At 43.1% G+C, this 18,934-nt stretch overlaps 2 protein-coding genes across 6 annotated transcripts; both read left to right on the forward strand.

Annotated features, from left to right (window-relative positions):
* The first annotated feature begins 3,455 nt into the window (after window positions 1-3,455).
* Window positions 3,456-10,446, forward strand: lpar4 (lysophosphatidic acid receptor 4). 3 transcript variants are annotated; one of them, XM_086307305.1, is made up of 3 exons: window positions 3,456-3,753; window positions 7,252-7,998; window positions 8,109-10,446. In XM_086307305.1, the coding sequence occupies exons 2-3, from the start codon at window positions 7,423-7,425 to the stop codon at window positions 8,595-8,597; spliced, it is 1,065 nt and encodes a 354-aa protein (XP_086163431.1). In that variant the 5' UTR covers window positions 3,456-3,753; window positions 7,252-7,422; the 3' UTR covers window positions 8,598-10,446. The 3 variants fall into 3 exon arrangements, with proteins under 3 accessions (XP_086163431.1, XP_086163450.1, XP_086163440.1); XM_086307324.1 differs by having other exon boundaries at window positions 3,456-3,749; XM_086307314.1 differs by having other exon boundaries at window positions 3,456-3,724.
* Window positions 10,447-10,641: 195 nt separating this feature from the next.
* On the forward strand, window positions 10,642-15,888 carry p2ry10 (P2Y receptor family member 10). Of its 3 annotated transcripts, XM_086307337.1 has the most exons (5): window positions 10,642-11,638; window positions 12,001-12,104; window positions 14,260-14,499; window positions 14,578-14,758; window positions 15,040-15,888. In XM_086307337.1, exons 3-5 carry the CDS (start codon window positions 14,351-14,353, stop codon window positions 15,886-15,888), a joined length of 1,179 nt encoding a protein of 392 aa, XP_086163463.1. In that variant the 5' UTR covers window positions 10,642-11,638; window positions 12,001-12,104; window positions 14,260-14,350. The 3 variants fall into 3 exon arrangements, with proteins under 3 accessions (XP_086163463.1, XP_086163467.1, XP_086163466.1); XM_086307341.1 differs by lacking the exon at window positions 12,001-12,104; XM_086307340.1 differs by lacking the exons at window positions 10,642-11,638; window positions 12,001-12,104 and having other exon boundaries at window positions 12,112-14,499.
* The last annotated feature ends 3,046 nt before the right edge of the window (window positions 15,889-18,934 follow it).

The following is an 18,934-nucleotide window of genomic DNA, read 5'->3' on the forward strand; positions in this document are numbered from 1 at the left end:
TTATGGCTGTGTTTTAACAATAGCAGGACTTTGATCAGCCAAAATAGCACTACGCTGTTATTTTGAGGTATCACTCACCAGAGCCGACTGTTATGTTTTGGCTCCGTAAAGTTGCCAGGCACCCCGAAGATGTCACATCCATTTTTTTTATTGTGCTGTATTTATACTATATATAATGGGGGGGGGGGGGGGGGGGGGGGGGGGGGAGACTGTACTCTCTCTGTCAGATCTGATCAAAATGATTGAAATACTACCTCAGATCGTTATTTAACAGTTAGCTGCGGTAAAGCAGAAGAAGTGTGTGAAGAACGAATTACGCCGCATGATTCAACAGCTTGTAGAACCACTTTTAGCAGAAAAACATGAAGTTTTCTCACAGTGTTGTGGAGGAATTTTGGCACACTTCAGTTCATCGAGGTCTGCGGTCGTTTGTTTATGCACAGATCTCTTCAGGTCCCACCGCAGCATTTCAATCATGGCGATGTATGGACTTTGACTGGGCTGTTGCAACATTTGGACTCTTTTTTTTCTTCTTCAGCCGTTCTGTTGTTGATTTGCTGGGCTCATCGTCCACTTACGTGACCCAGATTCAGCCAAGCTTCAGCTGTTGGACACATGGCCCCGTATTTGACCCTAGAATACTTTGTGGTTGACTAAATAGAATAGAATAGAATTCAACTTTATTGTCATTGCACATGCACAGGTACAGGGCAACGAAATGCAGTTTGCATCCATCCAGAAGTGCTTTAGCCATGATATAGATATATTACAAATATATATTAGCAATAATATAGATATGTAAGTATATGAAATGGGTCTATTATGGTATGTTATAATGTACACGGTATGAAGTATGTTATGAATATGCTATAACTATAAGTATGTACAGGCTGTAGTGAGTACAAGCTATGTACAGGCTATGAACAGGATATAAATATGAAAAACTATACAGAATATGAAATATACAGCTATACAGAAATGTGAACTATGCAGGTTATAAACAGTTGTAGATTTAAAAATTATGGTATTGTACAGAATGATTATTTACACAGAACTATACAGTAGTGCAGTTAAGATAAGTAAGACATGTGGATAATTTCTACAGAGGCTACATAAAGTGCTAGTGGTTGTGAGTGGTGGTTCAGTCCATGTTATTATTGTGTGTATGAGGGTACAGTTGTCCATTGTGTGTGTAGGTGGTTGTGTGTGTGTGTATGTCCAGTCCATGTGTTAACATGGGTCAGATGTCAGGAGGCAGAGTTCAGGAGTCTGACAGCTGTGGGGAAGAAGCTGTTCCGGTACCTGGTGGTTTTAGTCCGGAGGCTCCTGTAGCGCCTCCCAGAGGGCAGGAGGGTGAAGAGTCCATGTGATGGGTGACTGGGGTCTTTGCCTCCAAGGTACAGAGCTGCAAAACAACCACAAATCATCACCCCTCTGCCACCATGCTTGACAGTTGGTATGAGGTGTTTGTGTTGATATGCTATGTTTGGTTTTTGCCAATAGCGGCGCTTTGCATTATGGCCAAACATCTCCACTTTGGTCTTGTTTATCCAAAGAGCATTTTTCCAGATGTCTTGTGGTTTGTTCAGATGCATTTTAGCAAACCTAATGGATGCAACCATGTTCCTTTTAGAGAAGAGTCTTTTTCCTTGCAAACAAGCCGTTCCATCTTAATGTACTAATGTTTCTCACAGTAGAATGATAATAATAATGGATTGCATTTATATTGCGCTTTTCGGACCCCTCAAAGCGCTTTACAATTCCACTATTCATTCACTCGCACATTCACACACTGGTGGAGATCGTAGCCACAGCTGCCCCGGGGCAGACTGACAGAAGCGAGGCTGCCATATCGCGCCACTGGCCCCTCTGGCCATCACCAGTAGGCCGTAGGTGAAGTGTCTTGCCCAAGGACACAACGACCGAGACTGTCCAAGCCGGGGCTTGAACCGGCAACCTTCCGGTTACAGGACGAACTGCCAACTCTTTGAGCCACGATCGCTGATAGACTTCAGATTGTTTTGAAATGGGCTTGTAATCCATCCTAGATTGATGTGCAGGAACAGACCTGCTAAAGAAATAGATAGGCTGGGGAGTGTGAGGAGTTTTCATGTTCTCCCTGAGCCTGTGTTGGTTCTCTCTGGGTACTCTGGGTTCCTCCCAAACAGTTAGTGTGATCAGGTTAACTGGTGTTTCTAAATTGCTCGTAGGTGTGGATGTGAGTGCTTGTTTGTCTCTCTGTGTTAGCCCTGTGACAGACAATTGAACAGTCCAAGGTGCACCCCGCCTTTCATCCTGTGGCAGATGGGATATCTATCTCCATTATTACAGCAGTTATCTTGTGGTTGAAAATTTTACTTCAATATAACTGCGATGTTATTATGAGGCAGCACTTACTCCTAGTGAATGTTTATGAATTGCTGCATCTTCAACAATATTTCAGACCGTTTGACATTTCTTCACCATAGATTGGTGCTACCTTATTAGAAATAATTCTGCACTGTAACTTGCACTGTTTTGAAACTAATTATTGACTGATGATGTTTTCAGGAATAGTCAGCAACCCAGGAACTCAGTTCATCTCCCAGGCATGAAAGACCTAATGTTCAGCACTCAGAGCCTCGGAGTTCAGCTCAGGTTTTCATTCTCAACATGTTGGTCAATCAGAGAGGCTAAACCCAGAACTAAAAACAGCTCTCTGCTGTGTAACCCCCCCCAAACCCCTCCTCCTGGTCCTCTCAACTGGTGTGGGTTGGGTATGCACATAACTCACTTACCTCCTCTGCTACTGGTTTTTTGCCCTTTGAACAATCTCTAGGGTACCAGCCTCCAACTTTTCCTTCCGGTGAATCCGACCTTGCCGTGCCATCTGTCCAACTCTAACGAGTAGGCAAATGTGGACCCAGACCCAGTTAATCGTTGTTGTGGTTTTCTCTGCATTATTGTTGGGTTCTCATCTTACAATATAAAGGGGGCTATAAATATGAGGTGACTGTTGTTGTTATTTGGAGTTATATAAAAAAAAATGGAATTAAAAATATTGACAGAGAGCAAAAAACAAGAGGCAGCCAACATCAAAAAAATGAGCTTTGAATGTCCCTGGCAAACCTGGAAAACTATTCCTGAAAACTACTTGAGCAAATTAAAAGGAAGCTGTACTGAAGAATATAGATGATCATACCAAATATTGACTTGAACAATGAAGTTATACAAACTTTTTGTTAGTGCATTTCTGTTTATACCCGCACATCCTCCAATAAAATCTCTCCATCTTTATCTCATCCAAGCAAAATAAAAAAGAAAGACTTTTGTGATGGATCACTCTTGTGTGGCCCTCTCTCCTTGTCCTCTCCTTCTTCACAAATCTCTATTCACTCTCTCCCTCCTCCCCTCCTCTCCTTCTCACTGGCCGAGGTACTATTGTCTCGTTTCCTGTCACCGTGCGGGCGGCTCTCCGCACGCGCACAGCAGGCGTGGCGGGTTGTGATGCGGTCACATTTGTAGCGGACGGACGGAGCGAGTCGTCAGGATTTGCGGCTCGCTTAAAAACCAGTGGTTTGCGCTGGTGGGTTACAGTTTAACTCGTGAGAGACTCTAAGGAAAGTAGTTTGCAGTCGGAGCAGCAGCAAAACCTTTAAGTTGGGAAATAAAAGAAGGTCTGGAGGGTTTTTTCGCCCCCTTTGACAGCTGCGCCGCTGCACCGACAAACATCAGTGACCGGGAGGTGAGCTGTCACCGTCCATTCAGCTGTCAGTAAGTTTGCTCTGCTTTGTCTTTAAGCTGCAATAGTTCCCTTTATAGCTGATGATAACCGATGATTTTGTCTCTAATGGAGAAAAAAACAAAACACCTTTTTATCGGGTTCTGGTTGTTTGAAGCTTCTGAAACCAGCAACATGTCTAACAGCTTTAACAAAGAAAACCTAAGCTGTGGATGGAGTGATGCAGCTGAAAGAAATACCATTAGCATCTGTCTGTAATGCTCATTACTACAGATTTTTTGCAGTATGGATAGTATGAGTAGAGTTTTGTGTATTTGTTGTGCATGTAACAGCCTGGTTAAATTACACTACGTCCAGCACCATATTTGTTCTTTTAGTTTTCTTTATTTTTAAAACATTTGATTAATAATTTTGTGTATATATTATCATAAAATAGTTAAATAATAAACAGGTCCAATACATTTTCTCAGGTCTCAATCAATACTCGAATTGGGATCATAGAAGAAGAAAACTAGCAAATGTTCACATTTATTAATAATAATAAAAAAGTTCTAATATTGACTTTTTTTGACTGTTTCTGCTTTGATCTAAGTAACACCCAGAGGACTTCATGTACTGTTGTGAAGTAGTCAAGATGTCCGTTTATTACACCGCGCTGTGCGTCTCCTCGTCCTCCACCTTCAGCCCTGTGTGCTTTCATTCTTTCTAGCATGTGAGAGAAAGGAACAGCTGGATATGTGCTGAGCTCTGAACTCGATCTGTTGGTATCAGCGAGTCTCCAGAGGCCTGTTTCTGTCGCTGCTACGGGGGGAGACCCCGTAACCGTGCAGCTGTCCACGACCTGTGCGAGAAATCACACACTCCAGGCTGAGAACCCTCAGCTGGACCACTGGCAATCCACAACATGCTCAAACCTTGGAAGTTCTCCTGACTTTTAAACAAGCTGTTCAGCTGCCAGATTCCCGGTTCTATAGGCTCTGCTGCATTTAAAGGCAACAACAGCTGACGGTGAATCAGGGACGCTGTCAGGGGTCCTGGGCCTGAGCCACGGCACACAGAAAAGCATAGTGTTAGTGTGTTTGTGTGGGAGAGAGAGAGGGAGGACTGGCACATTTAAAGTGTTTGCCTGTTTGTGCGTTCACATGTGGAGCCTTGTGCATATGTAAGCGTGCGTCTGGTGCAGACGGGTACAGTAGGGGTATTGTAAAGGCTGATGGAGGCACAGGACAGTGCTGATGGACTAGTGTACGCTTTACTCCATCGAACTTGAAAATCCATATTTGATATGTTCGTCTTTATTTATCAACACAGCCTGAACTCTCATCACTTTGTACGTGCGTTGGAGAGTCTGTTGAGAGCACCTCACTGCTTGTTTAGTGTAATTGCATAACCCAGATTTAGCTCTTGTCGGGTTATTTAACTGGGTGGGAAAGCATGGGTACATTTCCATGGAAGACCAAAAAAAGAAAGTTAGAATTAGAGTTTTAGGTGAAGCTTGAAAAATGATGGATGCAGGAATCGCTTTAAAATGCCAAATTTTCTGTTTTTAATTGGACACAAAGTGTGATGACATCACAGAGGTTTGCTTTTAACTGACTTTAGAAACCTTAGAAACCAACATCATACAGCTGCACTGCTTATGAAACTTAAAATAATGTGTTAACGTGAACTGAATCACTCAGCAGTTAAAGGTTTGTAGTTCTGCTCGGTGACGTCACCTCTTTCTCAGTGTAAAGCGTTGTTTAGTTTGCCACATTTGTAATACTTTGTAAGGAAAGTTACTCTTATTTTGTGTAGCAATTTCATGCCCATGTTCTTTTACATGGAAATGCTTCTTTCCTCTAACTTACTTCCACTCGAACACTGTGATTCACTGGAAATCATTACCCCAATCCAAATAATGAATTTGTTGTGGATGTGGCAGAGATAAGATAGTTACCACTCTCCAACACATTTCCATCTGCCTACTTCCTGTTCTGACCTCACACATTCAGATTTAGCATCGAGTAAACAACTTGGGAACACATTGTCTGGAACAATATCAGATCAGTGTAATTGTTAATGTTTGACAAAACTATTGTATTTCACCCCACAGCAGTGCTCTGTGATGGTGGGAGCCGCTCTCAGCTGCTCTTTCCACCACGCTGGGTTATTTACTTCTTCCAGCTGGAGTTCAGCCATACATTCATTTTACGTTGCACTCTTTGACTCTGGTTCATGGACATAAATGGAATTTAAAGGAAATATGTAGATATCCCACTACAGTACATATTCCGGTCTCTAGCTATGTTATCTCACACAGTCCTGAAAGCAGCTAGAATGGTGAAATAGTTATATATTCAGTAATTTTGTTTCACTTCCTCTGATTAGACACTGCTGTGAAAGGCCAATATCTGTTCAGATAGAAGCAGTTTCACAGCATACTGACATAATGTGTCTGCACCCTCAGTTTTTGTTTTATCTTATCTTTGATATGAAAGATTACTGGGATTACATACAAGACTTCATGAAAAGTAGCGTGGTTATTCATTCAATATTCTCTCTTTTTATGGGCGTAAAGTTTCCCAGTCTGTATATGTGCACTTTTAAATGGTATATCCCAATTTTGTAACTGTTATAGCAAATAATTACATATAAATCCCGTGAATTAATTGAATTGACCCATTATTAGCGTTACATTTATGAGAGAAATTGATACTCGGATGCTAATCGATACTGAAACTTACCATCCGATTGACACTATTGACACTACGCTAACCGTGCCGTGTTCACCTCTTCCTGTGGAAACAACTCCGCACAGCACTGCAGCAGGGAGGCAGAGGCTGAACTTGTGACCTGCAGTTGACATTAACAGCACTGGAGAAGAATTTCTGCAGAGGTTCCACTTCAGCAGCATTGATGTCTTTATGTTATCAGCTAGCCAATAGTGTGAATTTAACAAGACGTCACAGTTATTTGTGTCTAAAAGGTTATTTTCCTCCTAAACTGACTGAAGCAGAGAAAAGTCGACCAGCAACTAGAGAGAAACATTCACAACCTACCTTACTAACTCTACTCGATCAGCTACAAATGTAGTAGTGCCAGATAACAATATATAATAATCATGCAGTTCAAGATTCAGGTTTACTATTTTCTTTTTGGCATGTTTCACGGATAAGTGCCTTTCAGAATTAAAATATAAAATATTGTGATACCTGATCACGAGCGACTCCATGATTCCCGATCCTGTCACATACAAACATGACCAAATCTTAGGACTGTATCAATACGTACATATAGATGGTTTTGGATGGATAATCCATGTAGTTTTGTTTGTATCTTGTTTCTTTTAAATACTTGGCTCTATCTGGTAGTTTCTTCAGAATTGTACACTTGAGATTCAGTTGTAGAAACACAGAGTAATACATTTCAACCAGCCATATTCCTAAAATGAAATCTGCATCATGTTCAGTTGTACCACATTTTCTGGAGAACTAGAGTGGTTTTGTAATGAGGAAGTGACTAAGTGCTTTTTCCTTCTTTCTCCACAGGAGGACTGACGATGACTCCGAGGGGGCTTGACTGGTGGATCCCCTGCTGACATCTTTGATCCCCAGATTTCCGCTCTAAAACACCCCCGTTTCCCGACAGCTTTTGAGCTGTTGTGCACCCTTTTATTATATATTTTTTGGAGCCCCCCCCTCTGCGGCTGAGCTCTCAACATGGCTAGCCTGGTGATCAACGAGACCGGAATGGTGGACTGTGGGATTGACGACTCCTTCAAGTACAACTTGTACTCTGCGGTTTACAGCGTGGTCTTTGTGTCGGGCCTGATAACCAACTGTGCCGCACTCTTTGTGTTCTGTTTCCGGATGAAGATGCAGAACGAGACCACGATGTTTATGACCAACTTAGCATTATCTGATTTAGTGTTTGTTTTCACGTTGCCGTTCAAGGTCTTCTACAACGTGAACCGCAACTGGCCTTTTGGAGATGGACTGTGTAAGGTTTCGGGAACAGCCTTCATCACTAACATCTATGGCAGCATGCTCTTCCTCACCTGCATCAGCGTGGACCGCTTCCTGGCGATAGTCTATCCGTTCCGTTCACGCGGCATCCGGACGCGGAGGAACGCGGCACTGATGTGCGCCGCCGTGTGGCTCACCATCGTGGGAGGAGGCATTTCGGTGACCTTCTTCTCTACCATCAACAGCCGACACAAAGCCACCACATGCTTCGAGGGCTTTTCCAAGAACACCTGGAAGACCTACCTGTCTAAAATCACCATTTTTATCGAGGTGAATCGAGACGCACAACATACAGATGACTTTGTTTTTTTATTACGATAACCAAGACGTAGAATTAAGGTGTAATTTTCATAATGTTTTTATTATTATTATTTTTCCAGATTGTTGGTTTCCTCCTCCCGCTCTTGGCCAATTTAATATGCTCCTCGCTGGTTCTGCGGACGCTGCGTCGCCCCGTGACTGCTGGTCACGGCTGTGACAGTAAGAAACGCGTCCTGCGGATGATCCTTGTCCATCTTGGCATCTTCATCATCTGCTTCGTCCCGTACAACTCTATCCTCTTCCTGTATGCCCTGGTGCGAACCCAGGCCCTGGCTAACTGCACTGTGGAGCGCTTTGTCCGAACACTTTACCCCATCACTCTATGTCTGGCCAGTCTCAACTGCTGCCTGGATCCTGTGGTGTACTACTTCACCTCGGAGAGCTTCCAGAAGAGCCTGACCAGGGGAGGCAAAGGGTCTGGTTCTCGACCTGAGAGCATGCCCCGCAGTGACACGGAGACTAAGGACACAGCGACCGCTGTCCCAAGCGACACCCACACTCTGACCAGCAACGGAAAAGAGACAAAGATCACTGAAATTCAATTGTGACTCAGGAAAGAAGGAGAAGAAGGACAGGGTGGATTTGACTGCAACTCCTGAATTTAACAAATATAACAATCACTTGTTTGGTCCTGAAAATGGAAAACACATAACTCACCAGATTAGTTAAGTCCTGAGGTAAGTCCTGAGGCATGGCCTGGGCTTTATGGATTAACCTGGCACCAGGGATCAGAGGAATGTATCTGTGGTTTTTATGAGCGATCGCTACAGGGACCAGAGATCCAACTACACTGGGACTATTGCAATAATCCAGAGACTCAAAGTGGGTCTATAAGAGATTCTGACATGTCATTGATCAAACATAAGACATGCACACTTCCACTGGACTCTGAAGAAGATGATGTCCATCCACATGCTGTTTAGTACTTGTGTAACACAACAGTTCCTTAAGTATTATTGTTATAAAGCTCAAGCTTTCACAGTGCATTATATCACTGTGGTGTGTTACTAGTAATGCTACTGTGTAACACAGCATTGTGTTGACCTGCTGAGTCAAATGTATCTCATCATGTTGAAGACTGAGGCCAGTAAATGTCTGTTTTTGAATTGCATTCATTATTTCTTTGCTCCGGTCTTGTGATTGTCCTCACAGTCAAACCTGCTCTGAGCTGCTCTTTGTCAGCGAGCCTGTACATTTGAACTTGTGCGGGAGTTTTTCTACTCCAGCTTCTTGGTTTTTCACCAAGCAGCCAGTGTGAGCTTGTCCTCAGCGCAGAGGGCAGCTCTGATTTAGTTGAGGACCTCGGCCTGTGTGCTGTGTCACAGGCCAAATGCTTATTATGACTGGAGCAATGGTCCATTGTTTGCCTCTGAATGAGGTCTCTCTGTCTTAATCCGGCCTTAGACTGCAGATCTGCTCAAAGTCTCTTACACACAGCAATGTGCAAACACTCCAAGTACAGATGAACGCCTTTAGCTGTTTACCCAAAATCATGGATTTAAACTGCATGGAGCACAAAACACTTGTGTGTCAGCAGATTTGGATGTTTGAGTGTTGCTGAATTTGCATGTATAAAATGCAGAAACGTGCAGAATTTGTCCAATCTTTATCATAAAGTCCGAAGAGGATGCACAATCCGGTCAGAGCAGCATCTGCAACAGCAAAATAAATCGATTTTGCAGCTGAATCTGTGAAGAAGCTTCTGAATCAAGTTAAACTTTGGTCAAGTTTGGCATCTGAAGATGGAGGAACCACCTGTAGCTTAACTGCTCTACATTAAACTTGATTTATACTTCTGTGGGAAATCTACATAGTAACAGTAAACTCCTTTTATCCCCACACCTCAGCCTTATGTGGTATGCATCAACCTGACGTTTAGTTACATTTCTCTGGATGTACACAGCAGGTTATTTAGAAGATTTCGGCATAAGGTTAAAATGAAGTTTCGGTTGTTGCATAAGTTACAATGTAGATCTGACGCAGAAGTATTCATACACGTGTAGGACACATGAGTTGAGGTCAGCTGTGAGGCAGGAATCAATAACACAAGCAGATGCAGAATTAACGGTGAAATTTCCTGTTATCAACCGAGCTACAAGTTTGGGTTGGATTGCTGGATTGTTTGGAGGGCTTTATTTAATCTTCAAACCTTGGAATTATAAACGGTCCAGAGAGTAAACAACACAGTGTAGAGCAACCAGCTGTGTTGCTGAACTCTACCGTCTTCCAACCCAGCGAGTTTCAGTAGTTCAACAAGTAGTCCCTATGCCACCATGCTTGAAGCACCACCTCGTGTTTGGTCATTAAAGCATAAACTGTAGAGCCGAGGATGACAGCAGGCTCGCAGCTTCTCTCTGTGTACTTACAGCCCCCTGCTGGAGAAGCTCAATAAATTCTCTTGGGGTCATTACACTCAATGTAGGTACAAGTTTAGTTTTTTCTATTCCTTTACTAAGCACTACAACTTTTGCTTTCCATTGCCTTAGTTGGCAATGTAACAGAGTATACCTGCTTCATTGGTATGCACAGTGAGAAATAAGGGTGTTGGGGGGGGTGCGTCTGGTTGTGTGAATGATGGGAGCATTTAGCAGCAGAACGACAGAGGGGCAGCAGTCTTTGGATTCTCAGATTTGGGGTCAAGGGTAGCAGGAGGAGAGAAGAAAACCAGGAAATAAGAACAGTGGGAGTGTAGAGGTATGCATGAGCTTCACCCCCCGAGTGGTTCATTCCAAGAGTGTTGCGTCACTTTTTTTCCATTTTTTGAACAGATAACAGTCAGATGTTTACCGTTCGAGCACGTCTGTTAAAGAAACAGTCTGCCCTAAATCTAGAAGAGAAAAATGCACATGGCTCAGTCATTTATGACCAGTGGCTTGTCCTGACATCTAGTGGCAACAAGTTGGAAGAACAGCAATTTTTAATTTGAGACAGACTGACCACAGACCACGTTCCACGTTTGCTGATTATTTTCCTGTTTTGGGCTTTATAGTCACCTGTTTGTCAGCCCTGTAGAAGTCTCAGAGAAGCCATAAAGCAGCTGGGGCAAGCATGGGAAGTGTTATCAAGTTATTTTCTCTGGGTGTGGCCTCATGCTGTGAAAGTAACAGGATGGCGAGTGTATGTCATAAAGCTGAAGCGTGGTTAAACATTTCTACAGCACGTGAAGGCTTTCCTTCTTTTTTTTCTCTAGGCCTCGTGAACGAAAACCATAACCACAAGAACAAAGCCTAAAAGCTACTGCTCATTGTCAGAGGACACACAAATGCAGCTTTTTTATTTAATTTTTCTTTTTAATTTTTAGAGGACTAGGAGCCAGGTAACCTACATTTTGCTGAATAAATACTATGATTTAAAAACGGAAGTACGGAATCTGAACGGGGAAGCAGATGAGTGCAGTTATTTTGGTCACAACGGCTGTCAGTGAACTGAGACAACTTTTACACCGTCAGTGTTGCACTGTAGATGTATTTAAATACAGACTGCAAAGAAGAGAAGCTAAAGAAGAGGGCTGATTTCCTCGGGATCTGCTGCGTCTGCGGACCAGATCACCTTTGAAAAGATCTTTTGAAAATCTTCAGAAATTTCTGAGGTAAGAAAAACAAGCATGTGTCTGCATCTGCCTGTGCTCTTTCAGCGTAACCTCTTTTCCTGCTGCCATTTGGTTTAACCACATGTGTGTCCAACTCTGCTCGTCTTAGCTCTTACGTGCGTTGCTAAGCACTAGTGACGACGTCGCAAACTGCAGAAAAACACTCAAACGCAATAGGGCAGAGCTTCCCCTTCCCTTCAAAACTGGCAGCTAGTTGAGTCAGAGAACAAGTGACACCAGATCCCGCCACCTCCAGCAAACACTCTCATATCACATCACCATCAGCTTCATCCTGTCTTCACCTGCAGTGCGCTGACAGATTCTTCTTTCGGCATCTGTTGACTCCTTTTTCTGCTGCACAGCGCGAGGACTTTGTAGAAGGTGTGCGCGATGCTCCACGCGGTCGCTCCTGGCTCTGACCTCTACCTTCTGCCTATACGGGTGATTTAGAGGCACAAGAAACGAGGTATTGACACAGTGTTTGTTTGTGTAGACATGTCTGTGAGGGCGTCATGCTGCTGTGCCCTGTGGTCAGAGTCATGCTTTGAATATTGCTGATGTTAACGGACTGTTATTAGTGCTTTCACTTTGCATTTAATCTTAAATCTGGAAATGTACATGTGTCGCCGTGTGCATACGAAAGCTTTTGTGTCACAAGATATAAAGACTTTGAAATTTCTGATACGCTGAAAAAAAAAAGTTATCGTTATTGTTGTTTTTGTTTCGATGTTGGCTAAAGCGAATCACCAGTTACTGTATCACCAATATTTAATCATATCAACTTGATATTTTATGTTAGCACGTTTAACAGCTATAAGAAACTCTTTACACGTGTTTCATGGTGTGTCATGAAAATGAATTCTCGGTTTCTGTAATTTCCTTAAGCACAACTCCTCAGATAGTATTACACAACTCTTTATCGTACAGGCATCATCAGGGAGCTTTTTTAAACTGAGAGTCTCAGCAGCTGTCAGACAAGTCTAAACAGGCCTGAATCTGGTGAAGCAGTTTAAAAAACGACCACTATTACTGTGTTCCCCTCGTGGGCCTAGTGTAGGAAAGGGTGCGGACTTATAATGATGTTAGAGGAAGGATGATCCTCCCGTGATAAGCAGAGCCAGTCCCCGATCTTTCTTCCGGTCATTTCCTGCTGCCGTCCTAAGCAGTTTTTGATTTATTTTCACTTTAACAGCTTTTTCATGGCGTTCTCATATAAAAACACATAATTTAAACAATTAACCATCACACAAGAATGGGGAGAAAAATCTAACTGAATCATTTTTTTTTTTCATATTAGCTTGGCTGTGATTACCAAAATTACTTCATATAGAAAATTGTTGTAATTTTCCTATATGCCATTAGTGCAAGCCTTTTCTGTGTTTTGCTGGCTGCTGCTTTATGACACCTTGTTTTTATCTGGGTCTGCAGCTTACCAGTCCAATAGACTTTATGGCACTTATCTCCAGAGAGCAGCTACATCTGCTTCAAAATCTGTTTAGAAATTCCCACAAACAAGCCCCAAAGAAGAAAGGTGGGGATATCCTGACTGATCAGTAAGGAACAAATATAGTGAAGGAAGACTGATATTTCTACTTGTAGCAATTTATTTTTAGCTGATCTAAGAGGACACACCTCCCTCTGCCTTTCCATGTGCACACTGAGGTGAAACGAGGAGTAGCACATAGGATAGAGCAGGTGTTGATGTTGCAGCATGAAAGGGATCGCTGAGGTGGGTTGCAAAGTGGCTAACAGATTCAAATAGCATGAAATGAATGCCCCGGTTGATTTTCAAGCAAAAGCCAAACTCTTAAATTTTTTTCCTGTAGTGCTAATGACATCATCGGGATGATGATGTCAGGAGCAACAGCAACGAATGAAAGTGGATGAACTGAATTCATGGAATACCCCTTTAATGAGTTGTTAACATTCACTTTTAGACTCAATGATTACATCATCTCATCTAAATACACTTGATACTTTTTTACATATAGACGTTTGCAGTCATTCAGTTCTCTCACCCCAACCGGTCACCGCAGATGGCCCCGCCCCTCCCTGAGCCTGGTTCTGTTGGAGGTTTCTTCCTGTTAAAAGGGAGTTTTTCCTTCCCACTGTCACCAATGTGCTTGCTCTAAAGGGGTCATATGATTGTTGGGTTTTTCTCTGTATCTATTATTGTACGATCTACTGTACAATATAAAGCGTCTTGAGGCGACTGCTGTTGTGATTTGGCGCTATATAAATAAAATTGAATTGAATTGGATTTGAATTAAACCAGTATGCAGTTTTTTTGCAGTTGCTCTTGTTTTTTGGAGCATTTCTGTGTTAAACTGGGTTTAAAGCTACAAAGTATGTGTCACACTGCAGGAGGCTTCACACCTGCCAAAGTGAAAATGTAGGTTCACCGTTGACTGTTGCTCTGGCAGCTGCTGATTCCAGTTTTCAAAGCAAACTTTTAGTTTCAACTTTCGCAACAACATAACGGGAAACGTGAAGCACTGTTCAGCTTTTTTCTTTCCACGCGCAGGCTACAAGATTTTTATTAAGGGCAAATTATGAAAATAAAGATAAAGCGCAACGTGTATGTGCATCGGATGTTTCACAAGTTCTCCTCTGCCTTTCAGCTGTCAAAGGTACTTCAGCAAAAAAAAATTATGATCAAAGGAAAGGCACGCTTGGTTATATCATCGGTGTCACTGTGAGGGAAAAAGAAATATGGTCACCAATATGACTGAATGCAACTACAATGAAACGGTCTGGAATCAGAAAATGGACGTGATATACACCTACTTCTACCTGATACTCTTCATACCCGGGCTGCTGCTCAACACCACTGCACTCTGGGTCCTCCTCAGATACATCAGGTAACACTCATACAAGTTCACACCTTTAGATTTTCAGGTATGTTTTCACTAACTCTCTCTGTATGTGCCGTTTAACAGCAAGAAGACCAAGGCGGTGATCTTCATGATAAACCTGGCGATCGCAGACCTGGCCCACATCCTCTCTCTGCCCCTCAGGATCTATTATTATTTCACGCACACCTGGCCCTTTGGACGCGGTCTCTGCTTGTTCTGCTTCTACCTGAAATATCTCAACATGTACGCCGCTATAATGTTCCTGGTAAGCAGGCAGTTTAGGGAAAGCAAGCCTTGAATTTCCTGATAATGCTCATCACAGGGAACAAGGATAATCAAATGAGATCTTTCTAGTTTTCATTACATTTAAAATCAGTCAAATGTCAGTACAAAGCACTTTTGTTGTTGTTTTTGTTTTAAAAATTAAACTCCAAAGCAGAAAGTGATTTGAATGAAAGCCTCTGTCTTCCTTCTTGGAACTGCTTTGCTTCCTGTGCCTCAGAATAAATAACAAAGTAGCTTCTTTTCATTTCTCTCTGATTTCAGGTGTGCATCAGCATGCAGAGGTGTCTGTTCCTGCAGAAGCCGTTCACGGCTCGAAGGTGGCGGCGTCGCTATGACCTGCTGATCAGCTTTGTAGTGTGGGTTGTGGTTGGTCTGAGCTGCTCTCCCTTTATCCTGATGCGGAGTAGCAACAACAGTAGCAAAAATGAAGTGGCATTAAACAGCACCCATGCCCAGTTTCCCTTAGGTGTCACCAAACAGAGTTTAGACTCCAACGCCACTTCGGCGGGCTGTTTTAAAGACTTGCCCATGCGCCAACCTCCTCTCTCGTTGACGATCACCATGCTGGTCTTTCTTGAGGCGTGTGGTTTCCTAATCCCTCTAGCATGCATGTCATACAGCACCGTCCGCATCTTCTGGTCACTCAAGGAGAAGCAGATCCAGGATCAGCACAACTCCTTCAACTCCTCAGCACGCAGCCGCCTCCACTCAGTCACCTCCAACTGCCAGGCGGAGAAACCGAATGAAAAGCACACAAATGGCGAGAAGCGGCGTGCTCTGCGGATGGTGGTGGGCTGCTTCATTCTCTTTTTGTTCTGCTTCGCTCCGTACCACCTCAACTTCGCGCTCTACCTGATGGTGAAGCAGAGTATCGTGTCCAGCTGCACCGTCAGAAGGGTGGTGCTCCAGTTTCACCCAGTGTCTCTGTGCATGGCGGGCCTGAGCTGCTGCTTCAACCCCATCCTTTATTACTTTCTTACAGCCGAGTTTAGGATGCACCTCAAAAGGCGCACCTCCTCCTTCTCGTCCTCCATCTCCTCCCCGACCACATCACCGACCCAGTGTCCTTTGCAGAGCAGACTCATGAGCACCTCCTCATACAGGGAGTAGCATTGCTCAGAGGAAAAGTCCATGAAGGATTCTGCTGAACTTTAAAGCCGACTGACACCGGGTCCAAGCTGGATATGATCAGCTGACATGTTGCAGCTGTCTGAACACAAACAACCCAAAAGACATTGACCTGAGTTGTGTGAAGCCCGCCTCCTCTAAAGCAAGCAGAAAACACCCTCCAACATGCAGTATCGTAAACGCTGCCCAATGTTTCAGTTTGTGTGTATAAAACTTGATATAAGCTATGTAATAAAAGCTGTATGTGAAATGCACTCCCATTAAAAGCTTTAAGTCTCATCTCTGGCTCTGATGTTTGTTTCTTCACTGCGAGTTGGACTTTTTTTCTTTCAGGTAAAATGTGAAAACAGGTGCCAGCTCATTTTTGCTTCACTTCCTCTCAGAATGCAAAGTGGTGAAGGCAGTTGGCAGCAGTTACAGCAGCTCTGAAACCAGTAACTGTCAGGCGCCCCCCCACCCACCCATCTGTACAGGCCAAGCCTGAGCCAACTCTGAGTCTACATCAGCCCCCAGACGCACAAATGCAGCCCACCTAAGGAAATCTACCAAGAATGAATCATCCACCAAAATGCACCTGCCTCTTGTTTCTCTGTTCTCACACGCATCAAAGTGTAGCGTTTGCTTTCTGACAGTGTCACATTGTAACTTGTGAAAGTTTGCGTCATGGCTTTGGTGTAAATATTTATTTTTGATTTTTTTTGATGTCCTGTCAATAAAACAAAAAAAGTGCGTGTTGACGTGTTGACTTTGTCCACAAGGAAATGGCAACTAAGAGTGTAATAGCAGAAGTGTCAAAAGAAAATTCTTGTAAACCACACCCCTACGCTCACAGGAAGCCCTCTGTGTGTGTGTCTGTGTGTGTGTGTGCGCGCTAAAATCCCCAGAACAGCAGACACACAGACGGGCGACACACATGCAACGAGTGATAGATAAGAAATCAAAACAGGAAAGAGTACGAGTGAAGACAAAAGTTAATGGATATGAAAGATAGATAGAGAGGTAGAATGAAAGAGAGAGGCAGAGAGAGAGAAAGAGGCGGGACACTGAAATTAAAGAGTGTTAGAGGAGGAGAAAGGAGGATGGAGTTTTTCATCTGACGCCTCGGTCTTATCAGCTTTTCGTTTCTCCAGCATCTTTAAAGACAGAGGTGAGAGGATGATTATTAATTGCTAATAATGTTCAGAAGTGTTCGGAGAAAGTAGCGAGTGTGTGGGGGTTTGTGTGTGGATGCTTTCTATGTGGAGTCATGGCTCATGGGGGACCTTGTCTGTTTCTCCAGTGTGTGGAATGCCTGTTATGTTGAAGTGCGTGTGTGTGTGTGAGGGCCAGTATTGGGGTGTCTGGTCTTTATGTGTCAGTGGACTTCCTGGAGATCACGGCATATTTTCTTGTGTATCTGAGCAGGGCACACACACGTGGAGGGACCCCGATGCTCACCGGCAGCGTTTTTGGTTCTGAAACACGAGGTCAGATCTTCAGAAAGCTGCTTACATGCCAGCAGCCCACAGACGGAGGTGAATCACAGCAGATGAGATTATGTGTTTCCACTGGCAAGACCTGATGAAAACTACTGAGTCCTAAGGTAGGGGAGCAGCACTTGCCTTTTCTTTTTAGCTTTATCTTTTTAAAAACAGCTCACTTCTCTCGGTTAGATGGAAATTTCAGCTTGATCTCGACGCTCGTTACCGTAAACATGTTACTTTCACAACAGATGGTCTCGGTTTGACTCCTGTACATACATGTTAAAGCCTCTACTGCGAGAAGGAAACGAGAGCTTGTCACAGATTGGCCTTTTGCACATCATACAAATCAACACACAGCCTTGGAAGGAAGCACATGGTACGTGCATAAGTGAGAGTAATAAGTGGAGAATCCTTTTCAAACAGTAACACACAGGTCAGCGGTCACTGAGTTAAAAGGCAGTCCGAGGGCTGACGGTCTACTGGGGCCTCGGCCTGAGCATAAAAGGCAGTCAGGGAGCTGAGAAGCAGTCCAAGCTTAGCATACCCCCCCTTTTTACAAATAAAATTCCACTGTTTGTTTGTGTATGATTGTGAGGAGTTAAGTTCAGGCCCAAATACTACTTTATACATTTACACTGGTACATCCCAGGCAGGGATCGCTGTTTACACTCCGCTACATTTACTTACACACTGCTAAAGGTACAAGTTACTAAACAGGTCATTATCAAAAGACTGCTGCCTAAACTTCTTTGGCTTGTAACCGCTTACAAAAACAAGGAGTACAAACTGACAAAAAAAAGTGTAAATGTCTTAGATAAATAGCTTTAACATTGAAGAAAGTAAAAATATATTCCCAAATAAAGGTTTTTTGTTTTTTTCTAAAAAGGTCCACCCTATTAATCATTTTACTCCAACGCAGAATTTATCTCGTGACTCTTTAGGGGAGGGCAGACACACGGGTGAGAAGGCAATACTCAAACCGTGTCATCTTTTTACTGTTGCAGCTGAAACAGCAGTGCAATGCTAGCAGCCAAATGTATGCATTCAAATGTAGTCAAATGTGCCACTATATTTAGTCATTTCCCTGTAAAGAAATGTGGCGTTCTTTTAGTTAAGCAACAGGAACGCGAATATCGTGTATAAAAACCTGCTGAGGGAGCCCATAAAGAGAACTAAGAGCAGTTAGTTAACCACTGTTTGTCTTGTGTTTGGCAAGTGCCATTTCCCCCTCACGCACGAAAATAGCTACACAATTTTTGCTGCGTGTTTTGAGTATAGTAGGTGTAAAAAACAAAACAAAAAATGCTTTTCTGAACAGTTTACGTGGCAGTAAGTTTCTTGTCAAATATGAACAATATTTTACTGGCTGATTTGCATTTTCACATCGATAAAATGGTTCATAAATGATCCTGAGATGTCCTGAAACTGGTTAAAGTAGGTCTAATATGCTTTGCTAACATTCTGCCATACATATATAGTGTTCTCATAGTGCTAAACAAGGCCAAAGTTCCAAATAATGACATCAGAGTATGCATTACTAATCCCTGTGAGTCAAAGTTCAGGCT

The sequence above is a fragment of the Aulonocara sp. 'chitande type north' Nkhata Bay genome, linkage group LG2 (genome assembly GCF_057382095.1).
Source record: "Aulonocara sp. 'chitande type north' Nkhata Bay isolate Kocher_YH1m ecotype deep benthic linkage group LG2, A_spYH_male_GT1.1, whole genome shotgun sequence".
Lineage (NCBI taxonomy): Eukaryota > Metazoa > Chordata > Actinopteri > Cichliformes > Cichlidae > Aulonocara > Aulonocara sp. 'chitande type north' Nkhata Bay.